Source organism: Cuculus canorus, chromosome 2 (assembly GCF_017976375.1).
Source record: "Cuculus canorus isolate bCucCan1 chromosome 2, bCucCan1.pri, whole genome shotgun sequence".
NCBI classification, from domain to species: Eukaryota; Metazoa; Chordata; class Aves; order Cuculiformes; family Cuculidae; genus Cuculus; species Cuculus canorus.
In genome coordinates this window covers 114,474,121-114,501,878 of record NC_071402.1, presented here as the reverse complement: position 1 = coordinate 114,501,878, position 27,758 = coordinate 114,474,121, and the positions used below count along the sequence as shown (strand labels likewise).

Genomic DNA, 27,758 nt, shown 5'->3' with positions numbered 1-27,758 from the left:
GAGATGAAGTTTTACCATGGCCTCTGTAAGAGGGGAAAAAGCAGAAGAGCAGCTCACAAAATGCTAGCTAGCACAAATTAACCAGCGTATCAATCCATTACACAACGTTAGGTAATTTTCCACTCGTAGCACTGCCTGTGCGGAAACACGAGCAACCAAGTAAGCACGTTCCTGCACTGAAGTACTGGCGAATGCCCTTATCATTCAAGAAAGCCATGCTCTAACATGAATGTTATTTGAAATGACTTGTGTATTTCACCAACAGATGAAGCTGTTGACGTCTTGCAACGCAAATGTGATATCCCTTTCCTACAGGGGAAGAGTTAGCAGGATGATATTCGAGGTAACTGTGGCCAACACTGCTTTTTTATGTTTGTGTCCAGCAAAGCAGTTCATATACATATATACATGAGCTGCAGAAGTTCTGTATTTCCAGAAGTAAATCTCCAATTCCAGTATGTAACTGTGTTGTACTTTGTATTTTCTAGGGATGCACTTTAAGTACACTAAAAGAAATGTGTGATAAAGCTACTTTACAAGCCCCACCCAAACAAAAGTATGCCATATAATTAGCTCTGACAAAGTTCATAGCCAGGTATACTTTAATCATGAGATGTAACAATCCAGCAGTTCCACAGAACTGGTTAATTTCCTTATGTGAAAACTTTGTATAAAGAAAGCAACATGTTTAAATTGTAAGCTTCATGTAATAGCAAACAGTAAAATTTTATCTATGAACTTTAAAGAGGTCACTCTGCAGAACAACAGTAGAAACATGTTCTTAATGTAGTCTTAACTACATCAGCATTAGAAAATGTGAAGTGCCTTATGGAAGAGGGATTCATTTCTAACACTGTTAAAAGCATACCAACACAAGTCTCTCTCTCTCTCTGGGGCAAAAAAGCAAGAGGTCATCATACAGCCCTCAGGAGTGGGTGAGACCTTGACAACGGCAACCAACACCAAACAAGACATGCTCAGTCTGTAACAGCCTCTAGAAACAGGACATGCCTCCCTCCCCAGACTTCCCTAACAAAGGAAAGACGTCTTTTTCACATTTCAGTTTATTAAAAATGGATACCATAAACAAGACCTGTACAAAAAAATATCAGAAATTGCCCAGAATTTGGTAGCAGTTGCGCAGTGAGAAGTTATCGTCTTGGGCCTCCTCGTCCTCTTCCACGACCTCGTCCTCTTCCACGGCCTCTGCCACGGCCTCTTCCAGCAACTTCACAGAAGAAACAAAAAGGATTAATCAACTGAGACCCAGGAATACTTTCATTTTGATTAAAACATTCTGTATCGAGCATAAACAACATCACAGCTAATCACAGGGAAGCAGGAAGTCAGATATTATGTCTCTTAATGTGTGGTAAGTTTCAGATAATATTTTCACATTTTGAGATATTTCCATATAGAGCTTCCATAGCCTACTGTCTGTCTTTTGACTTCAGTGCAAAAAACAAGGGGATATAGCGTCACAGTTGGCTGCTTCCAAATGCTCCAAATCTGACAGAGAACTATGACTCCTCTTCTTTTTTTTTTTTTTGATAAAATCTAGTTTTTCAGGCATCAGAAAAAAACAAATGCAAGATGAGTATTTTATTATTAATACAGTGGAAAAGACTTTGGTTTTTTGCCACAGCTCACACTGTGGTTAATAAAGCACTCTGCTAAAGGGAAATGTGAGTTTTAACATGCTGTGGAACTCCCAAGCCCAAACTCTCTCTGGCACCATGTGAAAAGACAGCATTTTGAAAGGATCCCACCACCAAACGGCTTCTACTGTTTCCAGTGACACCTCTGCCAATTCCTCAGGTCAAGGTCTTAGCTCTGTGCTTCTACTTTCAAATACTGCTATTTAATGGTAAAGGGAAAACAGAATCACAGAACAATTCGGTCTGCAAGCAACTGCCAGATGTCATATGATCCATATGGTGAAAACATGTAATTTTATCTCTTTTTTCCTAAAGAAACAAAACCTGTCCTGTCAGGTTGCAAGTCCACCCTTCAAACTTTTGAAATTACACGTTTATGTCAAACAAGTTCATCAGTATAAGGTTCAAAAAAATACCAAGAAATTAAAAATTCTGTTGAAGTGAGTGGTTGAACAAGAGACACACAAAAACACCCACAGGCTGTAAAAATGATTCTGTTCCACCTGACAGTATGTCGGTTAGAAATGGAGTAAGATAGAACGAGCAGAGGCACAGGACAAATCTGCAAGAAACAAGATGCAATGTGTTTTCCTGGAAATAGACAAACTCTTTGTAAAAACACACAGGAGCAACACTACCTGACTGGATGATTACAGCATCTACATGCATCAGGAGAGTCGTGTTCATTAACTGCCAGTACACTCAGACCCAAGGCATACGTGCCATGTATGTATCTCAGCCAGCATCCTGCCTTCCGCCAACAATTTCATTCGCCAAGGACAAACCACGTGTCACACGTGAGCGTTTACAGAGTAAGGCAAAGTGCAGCACACTCTCAGCTGTGGTCTGAGAGTGCTCCAGCACAGCGAAGAAGCAAGGAGTACCAAATCGAGGTAAACAACGCTATCACAGCTCCTTTCCATTTTTCAAAGTTTAAAAGAAATAGCGATGTTTTTGTTCACACCACATCAGGAGGTTCAGAAAAAAAAGTAATCCAGCGATGCTCTAATTTCTCCATGTGGTCAGATTATTTTTAATGGATGTGAAAAGAGCAAAATGCTTTCAGGAGCTTTTTCCTTACTCTCCATGAAGATGGCAGCCATTGCACTTGCACTCTGTGACACACCAGAGGATTCCTTATACCATGTCAGCAAGGTAAGCACTCCAATTCAAAACATACGCATGGATCAAAGTCTGCAGGTTCAAATACTTAAATACTAATTACAGGAGAAATGGTATGACATTATTTTAGAGCACAATTAGCTTTTGCTTAAACACTGTATTACAAAAACACATTAAATGTTGGGCAAAATATATCCTGCCTGAAGACAACCCACAGACTGGAGTTTATTGGATATTAATCTTTAACAGACTGGATTAAAATTGAATTCCTCTCTCTACTGTTAGGCTTCTAAGGAGAAGGTTTTTGTTCTACAGCCTTTTGGAAAAAAAAAAAGTCAAGTTCCAGGACGAGCAGAGTGAAACACCACCAGGAGCCAAAGCTAGAGCACTGCTCATCAGAACAGAGCTTCAACTCCCTCAGATACTCAACTCTCTCAAATACAATTCTCTGACAGATTATTTTTACCCACAATCAAGTGTGATTTCAGTGAGGCATTCACCACTGTTCAAGAGGCTGTTCTGTGCTTTCTTACTAGGCTACATAAAGTTCTCTATACAATCTGGGGAAACACAGCACATATTCGGAGATGAGGAAATGTAAATCTCCTTAGTGTCAATGCTGAGGTTGTGACAGGTTAAGATTTACTCAGGCTTAAAAACATTTACTTATTTCAAAAACAGATGTATGAAAAGTCACAAATATTTTCACATGTAAGAAAGCTCTACAGATGCGAAGAAGGTGAGCAAGGCAGACTTGGCTAGTTCAGTATCGAACTCTCAAAGATGAAAGAACTCGCCACCACACACAAATGCTCAGATGCTCAAACCAGATGTCTTCAGATTCAGAGCACCAAACTGCACAGAAAGGCAGAACTAACACAGGGCTGGGAAAGCACCAACTAACCTGCTTCTCTCTTCTTGGACTTGACTTTCGGTTCAACATCCACTAGCAAAGTATCCAGAGGCAAACTGTCTGGCAGAATGAAGTATCGGATGTTATTCCCTCGAATACTCAGCGTCTCCAGCTGAACGGGTTCTCTGTTCTTCAGTGTCATTTTCACTGCTTTGAGATGTGTATTCATACTGACATCCACACCTGAAACAACACAAGTCCAATTTCAGGAATGAACACCTATAAAATGGTCCCTTGTTGGTTATTTTTAAGAATGCACATGCTTCCAAGATTTATCCTGTTAACACCTGCTTCTGCCATTCATCAATTAAGCCCCTAACTGAAGGAAACTACATTTTCTCTCTTAAATTTCGCTTGCCGATCTATCAATTGCTGATTTCAACACCTCATTGCTAGAGATCTTTATCTAGGTCTTAGGGACAGCTGCAATTTTGTAAACCATGAAAATGGTTCCTCTGAATAACAAATAAACTGCTGTTTATTACAGAAGTCCAATATTAGTCTTTTGACTCTTTTAAAAAGAAAGCAAAACAAGGATTTGAGAAGGAAAAGTAACCTGATCATTTCATCTTTCTGTAAGGCTTAGACAAAGTCCAACAGCATTTATTTTCTGATAAAATACATCTAATACTTGTGTGATATCTTCCATGAAGTTATGTAAGATACACTAGTGCAAGGAACAATCACTGTGGTTACAAACTCCTCGAACTGCCAGTATGTAATTGTATGGGATCAGTGCTGCACCCAGTATGCAGCGTTAAGAATAATCCCAAAATAGAAAAAAATCCTAGTTGAATACATGTATTGAATAACAGTACTAAAAAGCACCCTATATTAATTCTTATTTTGCATATCACAAGTTTTGCACTGGATTTCCTCTCGTATTATGAAGATCAAACACAGAGTAGCTTTTTCAGATAAAAATTCAGGCAAAAGATGGAAACTGTGCTTTACAAATTCAGGGACACGGTACCCACATGAGGAAAATCTTTTGTGCTTTCAAATTTCTGCATGAAAAACCCTTTGTGGTAAAAAGTAACTATTATTGCATTTCATGAACATAGAAAGACAAACTCTGAAATGTCTGACTAAGGTAAATGACATAAATAAGTAGCAGTCCAGAATCAGAAGCACAGACGTGCTGTGCTTATTCCATGTTTTTCTGCCCCCTCCCCTGACTTCTACATTTCACAGAGCTCTCTGACAGCTGTGCTCCACCTGACCAGCCCCCTTAGTTTGTGTAACCTATGCATTACTTGAAACTCTCCCCTTCCGCACGCCTGCTTTGGCCAACTGACACTCCAAAAGGAAGAGCAGATTGTACAATTTGCAGAGGAAACAGCAATTATGAACAGTAGTTACACAACAGTGCCAAGGGAAGATTGTCATTTCAGAAATACAGATTGTGTTCAAGTTTTTTACAGAATCTTAGAAGAAAATGAAAGAGACTGCTCAACAATTAAGCCTGCAAGAGCACCGGGGTCAGGAGACAAGCATTTTGTTTGCTTCCTACCTAGCTGGGTTCAACAGAGCATGCTGCAATTGGGTACCAGGGTGGTGCACTCAGGTCTAATCATTGCTGAAGAATCCAGCTGCAAAATATTGCCAGTACTGAATTTTTCCAAGTCTCAGCAGACAGCTGCTGGCCAAAAAAGCACCTAAGCAATCCCCTGGAATACAACTCTGCCGAGTTTGAAAGTTATCTTTTTTTTAACAGCGTCTACGCAGAAGAGCTTCTAAAAGCAGCCTGGAGTGAGTGAAAGACAGGAGATGAAGCACACTCCTCCACCGACAAAAAGGGTTTGCTTCATTAAGTACAATGTGCCCCACCTACAGACCTAATCGACTGTAAAGTAATGCCAACATGAATGTTCTCAGAACAATATCCCTCACTAATATTAGTAAAGCAAACAAATTAGGGTGCACATTTTTCAATACATGAGAACCACATAATGAACCATCAAGTCTTTTCCTGCAGCTACAGTTCAGTGATATAGATAAGCACCTGCTACAGTAACACACACAAACTTACAATAAATGACAGACCTTAGGCAACAGCAGGGGACCAGATTCTTGACACCAGGATTCCTTTTTTACCCTATGTCCCTCCATCAAGGTTATCTATTTTCAGATCAGTTTCATGAAATCAATGCAAGTATTTGAAAAGATGCATTCCTATGTAAGTTCACCTTAAGCAGAGCTAAAATGCGCTCAACAGAAATAATTAATTTTTAGATTAAAATTGCCTGCACACAAAGTTTAACCAATTTAAGACCAGATCAACACTTAACATTTGCCATTTATCTGTACTACCATCAAAAATAGCCCCCACCTCTTCTGGTGATTCAGCTGTAACGTTTTACATGACCAGAGCTCATAGCAATTTCACAAACGCAAGTCAGATGCACTGAAGCATCTTATAAAAATGTAGCTGTGCATCCACTACCAGCCTGATACAGTAGTAAAGCTACCTCATCAACATTTATTGTGCTGCTAGAATTTTAAGAGAATATCATGCTCCACCAGCTTTGCCAGATGTTGGGGAACCTTCACTTCCTTCACACCCCAAGCCTGTTTATAAACAAAGCCTGCAGTCAGGCTCAGAGGATCCCAAGAATTTACTGCCTCCCAGCAACTTCTGTCAATGTCCAGACTCTTCTGTAAAAAACACACCTTAAGCTTGCACATAAAGATGTGAATTAAAACCAATATCTCCTGCGTCCTACAGAGAAAGGAGTGCAAAACAAAAAGTTCAGACCAAAGCAGGGCTGCCAATTGTTAGCAGAAAGAGAATAGGCAATACTTCGCCACAGTCTCCCATCCCGCCATACCTGTGATGGTTCCGTGCACCTGTGTCCCATTCTTCAGTTCAATGGTCACAGTCTCATGGCTCAGCTTCATTAGAAACCTAGAAATTGAAACAAAATTTGTTCACTCCCGCATAACGCCTTACATATTCAACATCCTGTGACAGAAAGCCAATATGCACCAAGTATTCTTACATCCCAAGCTTCCAAAGACACCATTCCCAGAGCTCACGGATTCTCCTGAAGAAAGTTAGTAAAGCAGTAAAGCATTACAAGAGGGAAGGATGCAAACACCCAAAACAGGGATGTCCTGATCCAGTGGAAGGTGTCCCTGCTCACTGCAGGGCATACGGACTGGATGACTTTCGTGGTCCCTTCCAACCCAGCCCAATCCAACCCAACAATTCTATGAGCACAGCCCCACATCCCACCTAACCACTGGGCCCTGAGTGAGCCCAAACCCAGTATCCCAATTCCAAGGCCAAACATTCAGCATCGTATAAGGAAGGAAAGAACTTAAAACCCCAGGAAGGCAATTCTGACCAAATCTGGGTAGTTTTCCCCCCCATAAAAAGATGGTTTAACCAAGAAACTGGCTCCAGAAGACGATACTAATCGAATCTGGGGGTTTTCTACCCCCCCACCCCCCAAAAAAAGATGGTTTAACTGAGGAACCCACTCCAGAAGACAGTTCTGACCAAATCTAGGTTAGCTTTCTTTCCCCAAAAAGATAGTTTAAGTGAGCAACCCACTCCAGAAGACGATTCTGACCAAACCTGGGTGGGATTTCGCCCGAGTAAGATGGTTTAACGGAGAAACCCGCTCCAGAAGACAATTCTGACCCAACTTGGCTAGGTTTCTGCCCCCCAAAAAGATTATTTAAGTGAGCAACCTGCTCCAGAAGACAATTCTGGCTAAATCTGGGTAGGCTTTCTCCCCAAAAAAGATGGTTTAACAGAGAAACCGTCTCTGGAAGACAATTCTAACCAAAGCTGGGTAGCTTTTCCCCCCCAAAAAAGGATAGTTTAGCTGAGCAACCTGCTCCAGAAAACAGTTCTGACCAAACTTGGATAGGTTTCTTCCCCCAAAAAAGATGGTTTACTGAGCAACCTGCTCCAGAAGATGATACTGACCAAATATGGGTGGTTTTTTTTTTTCCCCCAAAGAGAGGTTGGTTTAACTGGGCAACCCGCTCCAGAAGACAATTCAAACCAAATCTAGGTAGGTTTTTTCCCCAAAAAAAAACGGTTTAACTGGGAAACCCGCTCCAGAAGACAATTCTGACTAAACCTGGGCAGCTCTTTTCCCCTCAAAAGAGATGGCTTAACTGAGCAACCCTCTCCGGAAGACAATTCTAACCCAAGCTGTGTGGTTTTTCCCCCTAGAAGATGGCTTCCCCGCGGATCGCGCTCCCGGAGGCCCGAGCCGCTCGCAGGGCAGCGGCAGAGCTAGATCTCCCCCCTCCCTCTCCGCCATCCGGATGCACTGGGGGGGAGGAAATGGCGCGAGGCCGTTCGGCGCGCGGGCTCCGCCGCCGCCATCGCGGCCGGCGAATCCGCCTCCATCCGCTCACCTGACGAGCTTCATGGCGGCGGGAGGCCGGCGCTGAGGGCGGGAAGGGCGGCCGTTCCCGTTGCGGGGAGAGAAAGTGAGAGAAAGAGAGAGGAGAAAGCTCCTTGAGGCGGGAAGGCCCCGGAGGCGCGGGCGGTGCGGAGGCCTCCTCCGAGCAGGCCGCGCCGCCGCCGCCCTCAGCGATGAATGGGCGGAAGGGGCGGGGCCAGCGCCCCCCCCAGCCCGGCGCGTGCGCGGGGAGAGAGACCGCTGGGAAGCGGGGGCTCACGGGGGCGGCTGGGCGGGAAGGGGCTGCGGGAGCCCTGCGGAGGGACTGGCTGCGAAGGCTTGTGGGGATAGGACCAGGGGGAATGGGTACAAACTGGAGAGGGGCAGATTTAGACTAGGCATCAGGAGGAAATTCTTCGCTATGAGGGTGGTGAGGCACTGGCACAGGTTGCCCAGGGAAGCTGTGGATGCCCCATCCCTGGAGGTGTTCAAGGCCAGGTGGGATGGGGCCTTGGGCAGCCTGGTCTAGTGGGACCTGTCATAGTCATAGCGTGGTTAGGATTGGAAGGGACCTTAAAGATCATCTAGTTCCAACCCCCTTGCCATGGGCAGAGACATCCCACCTGACCTTGAACACCTCCAGGGATGGGGCATCCACAACCTCCCTGGGCAACCTGTGCTAGTGTCTCACCACTTCCATAGTGAAGAAATTCTTCCCGATGTCCACTCTAACTCTGCACCTCTCCAGTTTATACCCGTTCCCACTGGTCCTGTCCCCACAAGCCTTTATGAATAGCCCCTCTCCAACTTTCCTGTAGCCCCTTTCAGGTCCTGGAAAGTCACTCTAAGATCTCCTCTGAGCCTTCTCTTCTCCAGACTGAACAAGCCCAACTCTTTCAGCCTGTCCTCGTAGGGAAGGTGCTCCAGCCCTCTGATCATCTTTGTAGCCCTCCTCTGGACCCATTCCAACAGCTCCATATCCTTATGTTGAGGATTCCAGAACTGGACACAGTATTCTAGATGAGGTCTCACAATGTCCCTGCCCACAGTAGGGGGGTTGGAACTAGATAATCTCTAAGGTCCCTTCCAACCCAAACTATTCAATTATTCTATAAAGGTGCTTCGAACCCCTCCTTATAAGAAAGTCATTGAGATCCTGGAGTGTATCTAGAGAAGAGCAACGAAGCTGGTGAAGGGGCTGGAGCACAAAGTGTATGAGGAGCAGGTAAGAGAACTGGGGTTGTTTAGCCTGGAGAAGAGGCGGCTGAGGGGAGACCTTATCGCTCTCTACAACTACCTGAGGGGAGGGCATTGGCCTCTTCTCCCAAGTGACAGGTGATAGGACAAGTGGGGATGGCCTCATACTGTGCCAGGGGAAGTTCAGATTAGACATGAGGAAAAATTTCTTCAACAAAACAGTTACCAGGCACTGGAATAGGCTGTCCAGGAAGGTGGTGAAGTCACCATCCCTGGAGGTGTTTAGAAGGCAAGTAGAAGAGGTGCTTAGGGACATGATTTAGTAATAGGCAGGTACAATTGGAGTTGATGATCTCCAAGGTCTTTTCCAACCTAACAATTCTATGATCAGTGATTTGAAAAGACCCAGCTCAGAACCTGTGCATTTGGGCAAGCACATTTCCAGAGTCAGAGTTTGCAAGCAGTGTTAACACCCCACAATGCCACAATGGAAAACAAAATACAAGAAAGCTGATGCGTGCCTGCAGTAAAGGATGACAAGTAGGACAACAACTTGAATGTCCCCTCACGCACCCATCACTTTAGTCAATAAGCAGTTCTGGGAGGGAAGAAGTAAAGAGCCATAAGTACTGAGCAGAAGGCACACTTCAGATGAAGCATCAAAGAAATCCACCCACAGGAGTTCTCAGACTAAGATCCAGATGCAGCAATGAAGGCCTGAAGGTGATGTTAATGCCAATTCTTACACAGGGCACGCTGCAAGATCATCAGTATTTCAGCACAGAACAGCAAAATCTTCACATGCAATGAGCAGAGACAAAATGGAAGCATCTTTTTGCTGAGAAATACTTCTTGAGGAACAATCTGGGAGCGGTGCGCTCCAAAGCACAAAATGCACCATGACAGTGTATCTAGAAAAGTCGAACATTTTATTGTCATTTATGAGTACATCATTTGTGATTTTATAAACACAGCTCTTCGCAAAGCACTGAGATACTGGTGCTTTCCAACTTCTAAAACCTACATCACTCTCTGTTTTACAAACCTTTTGTATTACCAACTAAAGTTTGGTCTTTGCTGCAACAAGTTCCTCACCAAAGATGCAAAGATTTAGTTCTAGACTGCAAGACAACCAAACCAAGTTTTAAACACCACCTGCCAGTGAGCCAGAAAAACATTCTTTCAACTACTGAGCCCTAGATGTTCTTGTACTTTGTGCTCGCAATGGAGTTCACCTTTGAAAATCTTAAGTTAAGAGTTTTTTCCAGTTAACTGTCAACTGGCATTTCCATTACAGCATCTAGAAGCAAACGGATACTCTGCAAGTGCTAGTGCTTATGAACAGGTTATGTTTACATAAAACCCAGAGAGGCCTCCAGAAACATTCAAGGTTAAAATGAACAGTTTAACAGTTGCAAAAATCTGTACATATTTTCAGTAATAGCCTAAGGAAACACTGGAATATCAGTGTTTTGTGTTCTAGCTTCAATAGTGACAACTGTGCTAGTCCTAATATTCTACATGTTTCTTCCCCCCCCCCCCCCATTAATTTTTGTAATTGCAATCTGAATATACAGCTGTACTTACAGGAAATATTAAACAATGCACAGCGCTTTAAGCAAGTTCCATGTCTGGTTTAGAAGAAACCATATAAAGTAAGTGACAAAATAGTTCAAAATTGGTCCTTCAGTAGGATTACTTGTTTGTGGGTTTTTTTTTTAATACAGCTTGGAAGCACTAAATTTAAAGACACACATTTATTATTAACCAGCACAAATTATTTTGTAGCTTTTTTTTTTTCCTTTTTTCTTTTTTTAAAGAGTGTGTTACATGATCATGCATGAAAAGCAAGCTGCTGCTCCCAAGTGCAAACATGAAGTATAGACTAAACGCTTTCTCCTCAGGTTGTTATTCCTTCTTTCATGAATTATTTCAACATAACCAAGAACAGAAGCAGTTGACGAGCAAAACAGTATGAAGTTCACCTTTTACATTGTGACCCATTCTTAAAGTCATGGATTACTTTGGACCTTTAGCATAAGGAAGGTTCAATAAACACTGCAAAGGATTTTTACATTCTTCAAATTCATTTACATCTTTAGAAAGAAAATTTTACATTTTAACTTGCTACCTAATGAATCATCATCTGGAGACTGTAGTATTGAAACAGTGCAAGACATTTGCAACTTCAGGAATATCCAGCTACACTGCCCTTTCACCCGAACAATGACTAGTAGAATATTGCATCAGTCCTAGATAAACAACACAGGACAAGAAGCTCACTCTAGAAGAGCATTACAATTCAAAAATCTTTTATATTGAGTGAAGAGAATCCACACACAAATATACACAAAGGACTCCTTAACATGGACTTTATCACAAGAAATATAATCCAGCTGTAAGTCCTGGAACTAGACTTTTTGTTGGTATGAAGCCATATTTTGTTCAGAGACCACAATCAGAAGCTCTGTTATTAATGCTTCAACATCTGGGGTTTTTGACGTATGAAGAGCATCACAGCTCTCTCCTGTCAAAGCAAACATTCTGCTGACACGGCCCAGGTGGACTATTAGCTTAAGCAGTCCACTTACACCTCAAAACACTCCAGACATGAAAAAGCTGGCTTTCATCTTTGCATTACCTCAATAAGACCAGAGCCCTATCCACTAATGCAATATTCCAAAGACCATTGCAACTAAGACTGTTGAGCCCATTCTCAATTGAAAGCTACCACCACCAAAGGACACAATTTTCTTCCAGCCCCAACCCCTGCGCTGCCAAGGAAGAATTTTAAAAGACCACTATTTGGTGTGGAAAGCAGGTCAGTAGAGACTCCAAGTGTGACTTGAGGAATCCTCAGTGCCAAGCCGCTTTCCACACACACAAATTCAGTCCATCTTCTCTTTCTGCACCAGCTTGGGTGCATCTACAAAATCCTTGCCGTTGTAAAGGATGATAGCGAAAGTTCCAAAGCTTGCACTTCCCCAGAAAAGCACATAGGCCAGTGTTTCAGTCCATGTATCACCTGTTAAAGAGTCAGAGAAATGTTTTGGTTTGTTACCTCCAATTACCAGAAAGGTTGTTTTAGTACAAAAGCAAAATATATCAAGCAAGCCCTAACTTCATTTGACAGCAGCTCTCTGGGGGAGAAGTCCTTCATGGGTACTGGGGTCTTTTTTTCTCTCCTATTTCCTTGCCTAGTAAAACTGTGTTTGCCACACAGTTCTTGGAACACTCCACAGAAGTCAGTCAAGAACTCTATTGGCACTAATGTTAGGAAAGTCAAGGCAAAAGCAGAAGCAAAAACATTCACAATCCCCAACACAGATTTAGTTTAGAGGGACATCTATTAGAACAGGCTTATGCCCGATTTTTCCGAACTGTCTTTCTAACCAGAATTATGTAGATATTCTTCTGGGGATTCATCCAGCCTATGATAAAGCTGGATGCCTTCAGTTTCCGGTGAAACTGAATTTGGGGTTAATTAACTACCCTTTAAGCGACTTCTACAGAAGTTTTAACATTGTTTTCTATAGTAGCTCAGGTTTTTCAACATTAATGATACAGTGCTAACCCCTCAGCCTCCAGAGCTGTGCTAAAACACCTTTTAAGTATGACCGAGAAGCAATTTTATACTGAATAGTTTCTGGTAACCATTTATACAAAGTTCAAGCAAGCTAATTTTGTGAAATTAAAACTCGGTAGTGACTTACCAGCCATTAGCAAACAAATAATGCACATGGAGAAAGCAACCACCATAATAATAGGCAACTGGGGAAACAGAAAAAGAATAATCACTTGATACAGTAACACGTACATTCCTTAATTTCCTTTAAGATAGGCTACACTGCAAAGCTATTTACTTGCTTTGCAATGAAGTTGCTTTAATTCCCAATTCACTTGTTAGGTACAAATAAAATTTTGGATAGTTCCAAAATGTGAAAGAGTGTGTTTAATAACAACGTTAAGAATTAAAATACACCTTCTACCTATTAAAAGAGAGGCTGAGATTTGTGTTTTGTTTTTACGAGAAAAAAAAAAAACACACCAGCCACCAGTTAAACCCTTAGTATCCCCAAATCCCATTTCACCAAATGGAAAGGGAGGGAGAAAATAAAAAGGGGGTGGGGGTGGTGTTACAGTCTATGCTTCTGCATGAAGTATGAGAAGAGATCTTCACAAGCTTCTTCTGCAGAAGGAAATAGTCATTGAAGGTGACTAGTAGAATTTCTCCCTTTCCACTTGATGAAACAGATTTTTAAAAAAAAAAAAAAAGCAAGCAGCATTTTTTTCAATACCTCAACGACACTCCGTTTTCTGTCAAGGGAAGAGTTTGAGTTTAGTTCTACAAGCAGGTATCATAGAAACATAACTAGATTATAGGGAAGCTTCATTATTCAATAGACTAGTTCTACTCGGTTATTCGAAGCAAGTGACTAAAAGGGCATGTGTGTTTCTCAAATCATGAATAAAGTCTTCATACTCACAGCTAAGAACTTCCAATCTTTCTGAACATGTAGAGGACTAGCAGGTTCTACTTCATCCACCGAGTAATTTCCAAGGAAGAGATCAATTGCATCCTTTAAGAAAAAGGGAGAGCAAGAGTTAAAAACCACAACATTTACCAAACACATTTCCCTTCAGTTAAAAGCCTAACTTACTTGTCTAAATCCATCAGAAAAGTTATTTTTGTAGTAACGTATTAGTGAGTTCCAGCCATCCATTATTAAGCCCCACTGAGTTCTCTTCCCAGTTCTGCAAAGAGAAGTTTTGAAAAATATTTAAAACAGATTTACACATTCAGGAAGATAATTTCAGATTTAAAGTTCTTTCACTGTTCATATTTACTATGTTTAATGATCCTTTATTTACCTGCATGTAAATACATTTATCTAGTGCTGCCTCTGCATTACTGCCACACATACTTGTAACAAAGTTTGAAAGTAAATTAGAATTCTCTGTCCCACAACATAAATGTACCTTCAAGAGGCACATATTCTTGGTTTTATTTCCAGATAGCCTTGTCTCCTTGAATATAAACACAGTGAAGAAGGGTGTTCTGTAGATTTTAGTCTGACATATTACCAGTTAAACCACTGCAGAACTCATTAATGGCCTAAGCTCCAGATAATAACCTTCTTAGAATTGTTTAGGTTGGAACAGACCTTTAAGGTCATCGCGTCCAACCCTTAACCTGACACTGCCAACTCTACTGCTAAACCATGTCCCCAAGCATCGCATCTACAGGTCTTTTAAATACTGCCAGGGATAGTGACTCATCCACTTCCCCGGGCAGCCTGTTGCAACTTCAAGAAATTCCCAAACATACCCCAAAACCCAGAAGGCTGACTTTTACAAGAAAGGCTGACTTGCCTTGTGTAATCTGTCTTTAAGGCACCAGTTCCAGCATATTGTTTGGCACAAGCATTGGCATTATCGGCCCATGCTGTGAATAGGAAAACATTAAGAAAGATGAAGGAAGTCATGTATTCTGTTTGGAAAAAAAAATGATTGTTTGAACTCTATAAAGAGCCTACCATTTTTGTAGATTTTCTCAAAGTCTGCTTGCTCTTCAATTCTCTGTCCAACATGCAGAACACCCAGCCTCTAAAACAAAAAGCACGTTGAGGCTTACTAGTAGATCGCTAGAAAAATTAGGATTTGCTTTCAGAAAAAGCTGTACTTATTAGACTAGTCTGGCCGATGTGTTTCAAGTTAAGTAGTACAGTAACTCAATTATCCAAGTTCTTGTTGAAGTCTTAAAATTACATTTCCATTCTGAAGAGAAAGCCTCTCTCCCCTTCCAGCTTGTTGAATAAAAGATTTACCTGAAGCTGGGCTTGAAGAGATCGGCGTGCTAACAAGCTCTGAATCACATTGGTCCGATCAAGGCAGTCCATGCAGTTACTGCGGAATATGCCTTCCTGCTGAGTCACAATTTTGCCATCGGAATCAACTAGAAAATAACTAACACATACACACCACTTAAGTATCTATAGATAACAGTCCATATAAACAATGCTTTCCCCGAAAGTAAATATTCTAGCAAGCAAAACACAGTTGTCTTGAGCATAAAAGGAGTTCTTAGTCATGTCTTTGAACTTCGAGACCTCCATGAATTCTTCCCCTTCCACGCTGAAAAACCGCACCAACATCTGAATGTTTAGTAATCTCACAGTAGTACTGACTCAGCATTTCACCAGCCAACCAGCAACATGAAGTTATATGCTGGGAAGAGCAGCTTCTGGTGCAAAATCAGTGACTTGCATTTTATTTTTCTTAGTTATAGTGTCTGAGCTCCACAGATATTAGCAGAGTGCAACAGCAGAAGTAACCTGTATATACCTGGTCACCTGGTTCAATTCAGTCACCACTGAATTAAAAAGTCACATAAGCTGTCAGGCACACTTCTTCCTAAAAATTATTCATATCTACTGGGCCTCTACTGACAGTTTGCCACTGTCACTTACTCTTCTCTCCATTAGGTGAGGATTCAGGGGAACCAGATATACCATATGCAGTTGCAAGAGGGAAATTGTTACTTCAATCTTTTCAAATTAACCAAATCAGGTATTTCTATTAATTGATAACAAACAGATCATTTTAAATACTGAATTGCATGCATGTATTCTGATTAACTGAGCAGATAAAACAAATATGATGATCAAATTATCAGTTGGATGTGTGAATGGGAAAGAAATATACTTGTCCTTCTGCCACAGAATTAAACTTCCAGTTGTCTTAAATATTTACAGACCATATTCTGAAGCTGAAGTTACTCCATTATGTCATTGTGAACTCAATGTGAACTAGCACATGATCCACTGTTACTGTAGAGCATTTCACAATTATAAAGTCTGAGCACTAAAACCAAGAGCCTTAGCAGCATATGCATTTACTTCAATCAAACTTGTGTTAACAAGACTCATTTTTGTCATTCTTGGAGAACTAGTTTTGTTAAATTTATGTTAAACCACATTTTTCATTGTTGTATGATTAAGGGAGACAACACCTGTGTAATATTCATTTCCCTCCCTTCTCTTCCCAAGCTCTGCCTAGAACTGATATCAGGATAATTAGTGTAGTTGAAGAGCAGACATTTCTGGTTAGTAAAATAGTTTAAGTGCTGCACCTCCTGTAACTGTTCTAAAAAAATAAAACTAAACAACCTCTCCCCAACCTAAACACACACACACACTGGCCCCAGCCCCTGCAAAATCCAGCAAGCCAGCCCTCCTTTCTGACAGGTCTTTCACAACTGGATTTAACAGTGCTGTTTATCTCCCTCAGGGTTGCAGAACTATTTTCTAAAAATATCGGAACTCAGATTTTCTGTTCCTATTTAAGCAACAGTCACTCCAGATGAAACAAAACAAAGCAAGGTAGAGACAACCTAATCTTGAGGTAGAGCCTTCCTTTTTTGTATCTTGTTTTAGACATGTATGGCTTTTTTTTTTTTTTCTTTTCAAGGAAACCTGGTTGTTTTGTAAGCTTCCAACGGCAGGTGACAGCAAACAAGTTATGCAATTCAGTATTCACTCTTAAGAATAAAGGACACTTGGTGCACTGGCAGCCTATGTGCTTCTTTCTCCTTATTTGAAGTGCTCAAAGCTAATTTATTCATCAACTCCCCAGGTAGCTTTTAGGCTTATTTGTTTTGGGTGGTGAGCAGAGAACATTCACTATCATCTGGTTAATTTACACTATTCCCACATTCTTCATGCCAGGCAAGAGTTTTCATTCATGACACTTCTGTCCTAATCTTCAGCTTATTTTTTTTAGGATAGAAAACACCACTGCCAGTTTTGTAATGTTTTAGCTGGTCTACTTTGTGCTTTAGGCACTATACTTCATGAACAGGAAGGAAGCAATCAGAAAAGCAGAACAAAATCAAAGCTTCCTAATAATCTACACATCTACAAGTAGCAAAGACCAAGAAGTGCTTAAAACACTCTTGTGGGACTAAGAGAGCTGATCTGGACATTTAGTTTATTCTTATGACTAAATAAAGTGAGGTCATGTTAGCAAGGGCTAAAAATCAGTGACAAGGTTTGGTGCCACAAACAACCTGTGTTAGAGAAAACACTTTAAGAGAGCAGAGCAGGTGCCTGTGGAAGGAGCACTAAGCATTTGACACTGTGTAGCAGAATAGTTTGCTATCAACAACACACAGAATTACTCTTGGATGAAAAAATATCACCTAAGGAGATTACTATTTTTTTTTTAAAAACCTTTGTTTGTACGCACACTCATCTCTTTGTCTAACCTGTTAATCAAAGGTACCAAGACAGCTCGAGTCACAATGCACAATTGCTATAGTTCTCGGAACCACTTTATGGGGACACAAAAAGGGCTCTACACGTTTTACCCACTGCCAGGTCTCTAGCCTTGCATCTGGTGTCAGCAAGAGATCAGAGACATGGAAACACTAATGCATACAAATGCATCTTCTTTATAGAAGATTACAGGTCTGTTTTACTGTGCTTTAACTCAAGACAACAGAAACTATGAGAAAGTGGTCTCATTTAAACAGTACAAAAGTGAAAGTATTGCAGAGGCCTTACCTAAACTCATCTTGCTGTTCTGCTAGTTGATCCATCAAAATCTGAAGTCGATCCCACCTCATCCGACTGCATTCTTTATGGAAGTCAAACGCTATGTATCTGTTCAGAGAGAGAAGCATCTTTTTAGACTATGTATGTAACTGCAGTTAAGGTGTCAGAAAACTCCAAGGGGAAGGGCTGTTCTATAAAACAGGTAGGGACAGAGGATTTGTTTTTCTTTTAGAGATGGCTTCCAGCAAATATCTGTGGATTTTGTCAGTGCTCTGTAATATTCCTGAGGCTACACTCTCAGTGTGCAGTGACAGCATTTACATTTCTGCACAAGATGCCACTAGCCTGGGGAAGCACACGTTCTGCGTTCTGGCTAGTATTTTTCCTCCAGAAGTACAAAAGGGATATGCATCTGATTTCTTCTCTCTTTCTACCAGGATTCTGTTGCCCTCTGTTCCATGCAAATGCATTGGTAAATTCAGTCCACCTTGAAAAAGACATGTTGAAATGCAACATTCTTTGCTGGCATGCAGTATAATTCACTTGATAGCTCTCTAGAAACCTGAGACAGGTTCTGTTTAAACAGCTAACCAACTCTTTCATAAGAAAATTAAACAGGTACTGACTTGAACTAGATTTTAACAGCCGATTCATTTCTGGTAAGAAGTGTGCTAGATAAGTGGCATTTGACTCAACATTTTATATATAAACAAATATATACACATATTTTCTGTGAATTACAGGGCATTACATTCTTCCCCTCAAGTATTCATAAACCTGAAGTTATTATTTGCACGAAGAAAGATAGTATTCATACATTGAAGACTCAAATCTTAGTCTGGCGTATAAACACCATCAAAACTGATTAATGAAGAAAAGATATTTTTGCCAGCATTAAGAAAATCAGGCTGGCAAACACCACTGTTAAGATATACAGAACATTCAGCATCTTTAAAACACACTTCGACAGAATTTGACACCTTGGTTTCCACCACATGACTTCATAGCAAAGACACAGAATTCTAGAAGCTTTGTACAGCTAAAGGTGTGACAGTGAGGAAAAAGCTCAGCTTTAATAAGAATAAAAGAAAAATCCATACCCATACACCAATAACACAGAGGCACCCCCTGAGGGTAGTAAAGGCAGTGCACAAAAGCGAGACAGACATCTATAACTACCCTGATGAAAACAGCAGCAGGGCATTGCTCAAGCAGAAAAAAGCTTGGAAAAAATGTAAAGTATGTTATGTCTTGATTATACTCTGCAATTCCTTAGTTATGCCTAGACAGAAGTAAATTCTTATTAAAACAGGATGCCTTTTTGCTTACGGGTACAATTTTGTGCTTTTAACATACATGAGTGACAATAATACTACAGAGCAATTTCAAGGAAAAGACAGATGTACGTGTCTATGGGAGCCGGATGCTAGCCCTGCCTCTAGAAGTTAATGAAAGCAAGCACAGGCAGGTTGTAAAACTGTACTACACTCAAGATTCCCACAGAAATGGAATTTCTCTTGTGACCTAAGCACATTCTCCACTTTTGGTCCCATGTTACATAGAGGTCCAGACATCTAAATGATATGTTCCCTTCACTGTTTCCTCCTTCATCTCAGTACTGTTTTGCTCACCCTTAGTACTCCCCCACTAAGTTAGCAACGTAACCGAGCCCTTTTGCCAGAAGCTAGTTCTACAGGGTGTGATTTTTCTCATAGCATACTATTCCTCCAATGCTGGCACATCTATTGCTTGTGAGCTCCCTTCTTTATTCTGTCTGTTCCCTCTGTTTGTCCATTTTCGCTTCAGTCTCACTTCTCCTTATAATGGGAGCTCTGAGGTAGGGGCATTGGTCACATGCAAGTTACTTCATAAAAATAAAACCCAAATCTATCAGACAGTGGGCAGAGGCCCTCGAAGAACTGATCACTCTGTGGATCTCAGAGGCAACGCTCAAATTTAACACAGAATTTATCATTTCACTTCACACATACCTGACCATTCCATTTGCCATACTGTTTACCATTTTTGCAAATGTTTGCTCAAGAGGCTTCTCTGAACCTTTTTGGTTAACCTGGGAAAAAGAAAAGGGAAAAAAGAAAGAGGTAGTACTATTCAAAAGCCTGCTTAAATAAAGCAGCAGTTTTTTCAGGAAAAATGAGTGAAAGCATACCAAGTTGACAATCATTTGCTTCCCATAGCTAATTATTTGTGAGTCAAAATGTCTTTGGAAGCCATCCATCTAGAAGAGAAAGGAAACATGTTCATAGATGTATGATACTATTAAGATCTGATTTACATGAAATCGCTATAATCATCTTTATTATGATACCACATAGGAAGTTTTATAACTAAGAAGCATTTAATGTCCTCTATTGTGCTAATACATTTCTACTTTCATCCCCCAGTCCATTCAGCTCTCCTTATTAAACAAGGAGATATTGAATGCTGTGCAGCTACTAAGACTGCTGCAAACAAGAATCAAAAGAGAAAATACCTAAGCTGATGTCTGGATTCTTTTTTATGCTCTGAACTCATGGCACATGAGGCTTCTTGCCTTTTTAAAAATAAAGCTCAATCAGTATCGCTGATTTTTATTCTTATGATTACAGTTCGTTACCCTATCACATAAATATGAACCCAGTAACATATTAAAATCCCCAGACACAACAAACACTCACATACATGATTTACTGACTTGCTGATCTGTGGCTTTGGTTTATACTTGAGGTTTGGTCTTTGAGACCAGAAAAAAGGAATCGATCCACGGGTCTGCAAAAGAACAGAAACAGTTTTAAACAGTAAAACTTACAAACTCACTTGCCATTTGAAAATGAAGCAGACTGGTTTTGTTTGTTCATTTGTGTGCATGCATGTCGTATTTATAATCTATATTTAGAAACAGAGCAAGTTATCTGGCTATATATCTTAAGCCAGTGAGCAGTTCCTCACACAGACTTTACCTGAACAAATGATGCTTTGCTCCCCTTGTAATGCACAATTTGTTCAGTTTCGACAAAGTTAGCAGCATGTCCTTCAGAATCAATACCTATGTAGGAGAAAGACCTCGTTAACCAGGTCAATGGGCTGCAGAACAGCAAGCGTCTCAGCAAAAGGCTTCCTACTCCTCCCTTTTACACATTCACGGAAGCCTTGAAAATACCACAGATTTGCCTGAAGGGAGTAAATTAAATACACCTTTTGCCAAAGGTTAACACTATACATACTAAATTTAACTTGAGGAAGCATAGTTGTTTTTAACACATTTTGATATTTACAGTCCTAGAAATGTAGTTTAATACAAAATAAAATAAGAATGCTTTGACACCAAAATATTCACAATTCAACAGCAATGGTACTACAGAAACTGACATAGTTCTTCAAAAGCACATATGCTGGGACTAAGAACAGAGAAAGTAATTTAAATCTGTGTTCTTTTTTACTTGAAACAAATAGAGAACACCATTTATTCAGGGCTTCCCTGCACTCCTTCTTGAATTTACTGCTAAGCCAAAAGGGCTATTACACACTTGCATTTAATTCCAATAAAACCAATGAGGTGTTAAAAAGCCCTACAGAACTTTAGCAGTTCTCTAGGAGGAATAAAGAAGAGTTAATTTTAATAAACATGCTTCAGTTCATCATACAGGTTCCTAATTTTTTTTTTGAAGCAAGGATTTCTTGAGACCAACTATTTTCTTTTGTTCAAGTCATTACCTTTAGGAGTAATTGCTGTATAAAGTCACATGCACAGATGGAATTTGCAGTATTTCAGAACAAACAAATTTGCTATTTTACCTCTTACATAGTAGCGTACACCAGCCCTGAAACAGCTTCTTCTGGAAACAAGCAGCCAGTCAAAGCACTTGCCATTAATAGAACAAGAGTGCATGGTGATAACTAATGAACAACATTAAGGAAAAACCCACCAAGTTTCATTAGAATTTTTTTTAAATATCAAGAGGCAGGAAACATCAAGGAACCACGTGACTACATTCAAAGAAACTCAAAGGTTTCTCACACCAATAACAGTTGAACATTAAACTCGAGACAGTAACTTAATGTTAAGATTGGTATGTGTATCGCAGGAGGACAGGCTACAGGTGATGTCTCTGATGAACACACATTGAAAGTGTGATCAGTTTTAGAAGACAGAATTCTAAAGATTAATCTAGCCTTATGGTCCTATGGGTATCATTTTACTGACTCACTTCTGAAGTTCTGTTCAGGGCAACATCCATGTCATCCATAATTTTATCAAGCTTTCTGAATAGTTTCTTGCCCCTATGGCTTTTAGCAGAGAAATATTGGTCCAAACCCTTTTTTCTAAGCTTTTAGAAGAGTGAACATCTTGAGCTGTTATAGCTTTTATCTGTAAGTAAAATATACTTCACATTTATGGATACCAAAACTAGCAGTAAAATAGAGTAGCTAAGCACCTAAGCCATGTTAAAGAGCACATTGACTGCATACATGGAACATCTTGAATTATGTATGTATTTGTGCTAATACTGTGTGTTAAAAATAACACAAATTGGCCCTACATAATCAAGAACATTCTCTGAATTAATAAATTAGACTGTGAAAAAGACTTATTCCTCTGCTTTCCAGGAAAATTATTGCCAGGTCCTTTAAGCCAACACTGGTACAGCCAACAGTTTCCTGCAAAGAAAGGTTACCTCTAGACTTAGATGCTTAGCAATAGTCAGCTCATTTTCTGTCTGCAATCTGTCCTAACTTAAGAGGCAACTTGCTATTTGGCTACTTTCCATATATACAAAGAAAGGAAAAGATAATTTACTGTCTTTTAGAAGGGTCTTTTTGGAGCAGTGATGGAAATATTAATCATATTTTAGGTTTTAGACAGTCAAAGTCTCAATCAACCAAGTAAGACCATTACTTCTCACCAGTGCGAGTCCAGAACCCCAGTCCAGATAGTGGAACAAAATATATTTAGGTTTATTTATTGGTGGTGGTGAAAAACTTTGATTTTACTGAAACAACTACTAGTGGCACTCTAACAGTTTTGCTTAGGGCTCTTGTTAGCATTTTCATTACTAAAAATCCAGTTTCTTGGAATTCCTGGGTTCTCTGAGGTGCTTGGTTAGTGTATTCTGCTGTAATTCTAATACATCACTTATGCTAATTATTTATATAGTGAAAATAGGGCAGAGGAAGGTGTTAATTGCAGTTTGCCACTTGCTAATTGCAATCCACCCAAACTCCTCCACCCAGAACCTGCAGGATAAAGACTGGGTTATTCTTGACCCTTTTGCTGTCTTTCCCTGCCTTTCCACCTACTCCCAGAGAACTTTCCACTAAAAGAATTCACAGGGAAAAGGACTGGAGAATTGCCAGCTGCTAACAGTCCTACCAGAACAACAGAGAACAACAGATCCAGTCTGGAAGCTGTTCCCTGCACACACCTGAGAGGCCTTTGCAATGGAGAAACTAAAGACAATATAGCATGAGTTACTCTTGTCCAGTCTTGCCGGTCCTTTTAATGCTGCCAGTCTAGGAGCACCTGGGACTTACTGTTGATCACACACTGCATGAGAAACACTGCCCTCAAAAAGCATTAGGTTTACTTGTAGCACACACCCCTTCTCAAAAATAAACTCATGACTGCTTTGCTAAAAAGACAGTTATCCAAAGAGTTGGTGCAGGAAAACAGCTGGCTAAGAGATGTGTTCCAGGAGCCTTCAGTAGAACTCGTTATATTTTTATTCATCAATGGGAATATCCACAAGCACTTCAAGTCAAAACTGTCCTGTCTTACTTGAAAGCCAAAGTAAATGCTAAATGAAAGTATCCTTAATAGCACCATAAAAAGTACTAGAGCTGATATGAGAGCATGTGCTATGTTCACCTTAACCTTCAACACCACTGAAAGGCAGTTATATAAATCATGCCTGTAAAACTAAGAACATTAAGTCTTAAAAGCAGAACATCCAAGCGAGTTAATATTTGAGTGGGCTATCAAACAATATGTAATGTTCATATCCAAGCAAACTATAACTTAAATTCTGACAGTATTCTATATTATAGTTGCCAATATAGCCAACAGAGCAGTCACATCAGCAACCACTTTGCTGCTAGATTATTGGGCACTGAGGTTTACAACATAAAGGATACATCCATGCATCACAGGCATAGCAAACCTATGGATCTGAAACACACACACAAAATACATGTTAAAGGTATTAAGCACTAGCAACCAGAGGAGATACGCGAGTGACTATGCTTTGTCTAAAAGTTGGGGGCTTTCTGGTAGTTTATACTTCACACATTTTTTTGTTTAGAGTACAATAATTCTTTCTGAGAAAATGAGTTCAAAGAAGACAGCAACGTATGTAACCCTTATTAGCAGTAGGGAAATAGTGAAAGTCTAATCCTAATTAAGTGACCTTGACAAAAAAACAAGCTGCTCATCCTCCTATATATGGCATTTACCCTTCTACAAACATGCCAGATACAAAACAATATATGCTGAAAGACTTTTTTGCTGTAACTCCACAGTAGGATGTAAGCAGAGACAGTAGCAAACAACACAGGGCTTCAATAAGGAATAGTTCTATGTGATTAATACTTGAAATGCTTGTTCCAGGCTTTTTCCACCTCTATCTACCACTCTTGGATAAGTTGGGTCTTGCAAAAAAATTAGTATTAAATCTTTCCAAAACTAGAAGTCAGAAATACCACATCTCATTACCAAAAGCTGTTACTACAGCAAGCCACCTGTTGTCAATATTAGGTCACGCTTCCCCTCACATATCAATTATCGCCCTTTTTAACTTCTGTCTTTTGCCTCCTACGTGTGTTTTCACCAACCAGCCACACTTGGCTTTCTTTGCTATTCCCACCACAGCTTCTCTCGTTTCCCAAGCCTTGTTTGCTTAGCAGTACCCAGACCAAACACAGAGTCACATGCCTCCAGAATATGCACAACAGCCCTTAGCTAATCCATATCTTCACATTCCAGAAGTACTGCACAATTCAGCCTTTTGGAACAGTGCTGTCTAACGTAAGAGCACATCCCCACAGGTTACCGAGACAGAAATAGAAGCAGTGCGTCATTCACTTTGATAAATGAGAAGTACCGATAGAAAGAAAAGGCTGCTGTAGTGCAGACACTTTGAGAAGTATAATGCACATCTGAAGTCTCTGTTAGGAAAGAGCTTAGATCAGTCCGACCATTGAAGTACAACAGTTGTTGCACATGGTCATGCGCTTGTATTTGCTGGACTAAGTGAATTCAAAAGGTTACACTGTGCTAGTCTTCATTTGACAGAAATGGAAAGAATCTGAACAATCAGTCTTATTCTTAGTTATCAGCTTTATGACCTGTCCACTAGAGAGAGTTTAAACTGCACTCAAAAATGCTAGCTGGTCTTAGAAAAAAAAGAAAAAAGAGCAGCTGACCCTTGCCTATACTGAAAGATAAATAAGTAGCTAAACTTCAAAAAAAAGCTTGAGAAGCATATGCTGTGCAGTGTAACTTCCTCTTTGGTTTATATGAGCACTGTCTCAGCTTGGTATCTTCAAATGCAGACATTTCCAAAGTGTCAGCTTTACTATATGCACTACTAAAGAAAATTACAAAGTCAGAAGTTAGAAAGGAGAAAACTGTCACTGTATAAACTAGAAGATGAATTAGTAACATCATACTAGATTCTGGTTGTCTGAAATACGAGACAGTTACAGGGAACTGTTATATAAAGTAAAAATACATCCAACCTCCATTAATATAATCATATAATCATAGAACAGTTTGGGTTGGAAGGGACCTTAAAGATCACCCAGTCCAACACACCTGTGACAGGCAGGGACACCTCCCACCAGACCACACTGCTCAAGGCCCGATCCAACCTGTCCTTGAACACCTCCAGGGATGGGGCATCCAGAGCTTCCCTGGGCAACCTGTGCCAGTGCCTCACCACTCTCATAGTGAAGACATTCTTCCTTATTTCTAGTCTAAATGTGCCCCCTCCAGTTTATACCCACTGCCCATAATCCTATCACTACAAGCCTTTGTAAACAGTCCCTCCCCAGCTCTCCTGTAGGCCCCCTTCAGGTACTGGAATAATCATTACAAATTGTTTACCTCTGGTTGAGCAGCAAATTCTCTAAGAAGATGTCCATTCCATACAAACCGTGGATCTGCCTGCAGCAAGGAAAATGTCAACATGCTTTTAGTAACTGTCAGTTCTGTTTAATTCAACGTAAATGGAACATCACAGTATCCATGCATTATACAAGTGTGTAGGAGAACAGAGGTACATGGAGATGGGAAGTGCTTCTTTCATCAGTACTATTCATGGCCTCAACTGGAAATGTAAATTTAAGATTAAAAAAAGAATAGCAGTTCTCTCCAGCCTTAAACAGTGTTGCCTGACACTTCAGGCATGCTGAAACATTAAAACCTGAGCTGCAGTATTGGAAGAACATTCTGGTCTTTGCCCCAACTAAACGGGGCTTGAAGAGATTATCCAAAATTTTAAGAACAGTAGCAAAGTAATACACCTAAAATGGGCAGAAGATAAAAATGCAAGGAGTCCTGTATGCAGTAATTAAAAATTCCAAGAATTCAATGTTAAAGAGTACTTGTAACTTAAAAGACAAAAGTATTTATATTCCACTGCAAAGAAAATCCTCTTCAACTTTGCCTACTCCCTATCCCTAATTCACCTCTAGAGTTTTAGGCAGGTTGCTGAGTACATTCCCGAAAGCTACCAGATTAGTCACAGAAGCGACATTCACTGCAGAATAAGTGAATGTTCCACAGAATAGACATTCAATCTCAACTTTAAGATGAGGCAGGCAGACGATAACTATATCAAGAAAGATGAGGGTTAATTCAAACTCAGTGGTGGAGCAGTCCTTTGTCTAATAGGAAACAACAAATACAACTTGATTTCCAAGGTTTCAGTTTCTGAGTGCCAAGGCAGTTTAGACTTTCTTTACACTGCAGTATACTAAGTTACCAGACTAAGGGTTCTGAAACTCTGGAAGCACAAGAAAATTTTAAGCTCAAATTGCATTAGTCTGAGTGATTCTGTTGCCTCTAAAACAAAAGCAGTATATAAAATTCATGCTTCAAATGTAAGCAATAGGCACAGTTTAGAAAGAATGCATTATACTAGGGCCAACACCCATAAAACCCACAGTTCTGTTCCACGTTGTCTTCGAAAAGGATTCTAAGTCAAGTGCTATTTATTCCACTTCGGGGTTCATCTCTCCCTCCATCCCCACAATTCTAGGTCAGAGGAATGACTCGCTTTTTCTCATTTTTCTGCTTAGTTCCTTCTTGTTGCAATTAAATCAATATTTAAGTCAGAGGCAAACATCAATTTGTTTTGAATTTTTAAAATGCATTTAAAGAAGACTTCAGAAAGTACTTCCAACAGCCTGATTTAGAAGTCTGACATCACAAATCTGAGCAGGTTCCTAGAACTTCATGTTGCCAACAACATGAAATTTAAGGAAGGGTTGGACTAGTATGCTCAGCCACCACTCCTAGCGGTTTCAATAAAACATCACAACGTTCAAACTTGTGTACTGAAACATCACAGACCAGCAATTTCCACCCTTATTCCCAGCACCCTATGAAGCAAACTCAAACCGTAAATCGACTCAATGTACTTTGCCCACTTGCTTGGTTGCTTCTTTTTCCTCTCACCGCCAGCTTCTCATTGCAGACAACAGCCCCAGTACAAGTCAATCGACAAAAATCAGAGGCAATCTAGTTACCAGTTCAGCAACACAGTGCTATTTTTAGCTACTTCTATTATAAGGATGTGCATCTAAGCAACATGTAAAGCTATTTCACTAGTTTAAGTTAATGATTAAAACAGTAAAGCCATGTTTAGTTTAAAAGCAGATCATAAATGCTTTTGCAGTATCTCCTACCATTTAGCATATTAATTCACTGCAAAAAAAAAGGAAAAAT

At 40.3% G+C, this 27,758-nt stretch overlaps 2 protein-coding genes across 3 annotated transcripts in view; both read right to left on the bottom strand.

Moving 5' to 3' along the window:
* Positions 1-10: 10 nt before the first annotated feature.
* Positions 11-8,280, bottom strand: SNRPD1 (small nuclear ribonucleoprotein D1 polypeptide). Its single transcript, XM_054059883.1, has 4 exons — positions 8,074-8,280; positions 6,525-6,601; positions 3,685-3,876; positions 11-1,228 (listed from the first exon to the last, which is right to left on the bottom strand). Exons 1-4 carry the CDS (start codon positions 8,085-8,087, stop codon positions 1,152-1,154), a joined length of 360 nt encoding a protein of 119 aa, XP_053915858.1. The 5' UTR covers positions 8,088-8,280; the 3' UTR covers positions 11-1,151.
* Positions 8,281-10,791: 2,511 nt separating this feature from the next.
* The window catches only part of SACM1L (SAC1 like phosphatidylinositide phosphatase), a 32,264-nt gene continuing 15,297 nt past the window's right edge, over positions 10,792-27,758 (bottom strand). For both annotated transcript variants that reach the window (XM_054059239.1, XM_054059240.1), the window contains 15 exons: positions 25,914-25,973; positions 23,945-23,978; positions 21,608-21,709; positions 20,773-20,858; positions 20,495-20,581; positions 19,983-20,051; positions 19,804-19,883; positions 17,822-17,920; positions 15,086-15,224; positions 14,795-14,864; positions 14,631-14,703; positions 13,919-14,012; positions 13,745-13,837; positions 12,971-13,028; positions 10,792-12,282 (listed from right to left, as the gene is read on the bottom strand). In XM_054059239.1, coding sequence (XP_053915214.1) covers positions 12,146-12,282; positions 12,971-13,028; positions 13,745-13,837; positions 13,919-14,012; positions 14,631-14,703; positions 14,795-14,864; positions 15,086-15,224; positions 17,822-17,920; positions 19,804-19,883; positions 19,983-20,051; positions 20,495-20,581; positions 20,773-20,858; positions 21,608-21,709; positions 23,945-23,978; positions 25,914-25,973 — 1,281 coding nt within the window. In that variant the 3' untranslated portion in view covers positions 10,792-12,145. The remainder of the gene's footprint in view (positions 12,283-12,970; positions 13,029-13,744; positions 13,838-13,918; positions 14,013-14,630; positions 14,704-14,794; positions 14,865-15,085; positions 15,225-17,821; positions 17,921-19,803; positions 19,884-19,982; positions 20,052-20,494; positions 20,582-20,772; positions 20,859-21,607; positions 21,710-23,944; positions 23,979-25,913; positions 25,974-27,758) is intronic.

Coding starts and splice junctions, on each gene's coding strand:
- SNRPD1 (XM_054059883.1), bottom strand. Junction 3,877..6,524: donor GGTGCACGGAACCATCACAG/GTATGGCGGGAT, acceptor GTGTTGTTTCAG/GTGTGGATGTCAGTATGAAT. Junction 1,229..3,684: donor GTCCAAGAAGAGAGAAGCAG/GTTAGTTGGTGC, acceptor TCTTCTGTGAAG/TTGCTGGAAGAGGCCGTGGC.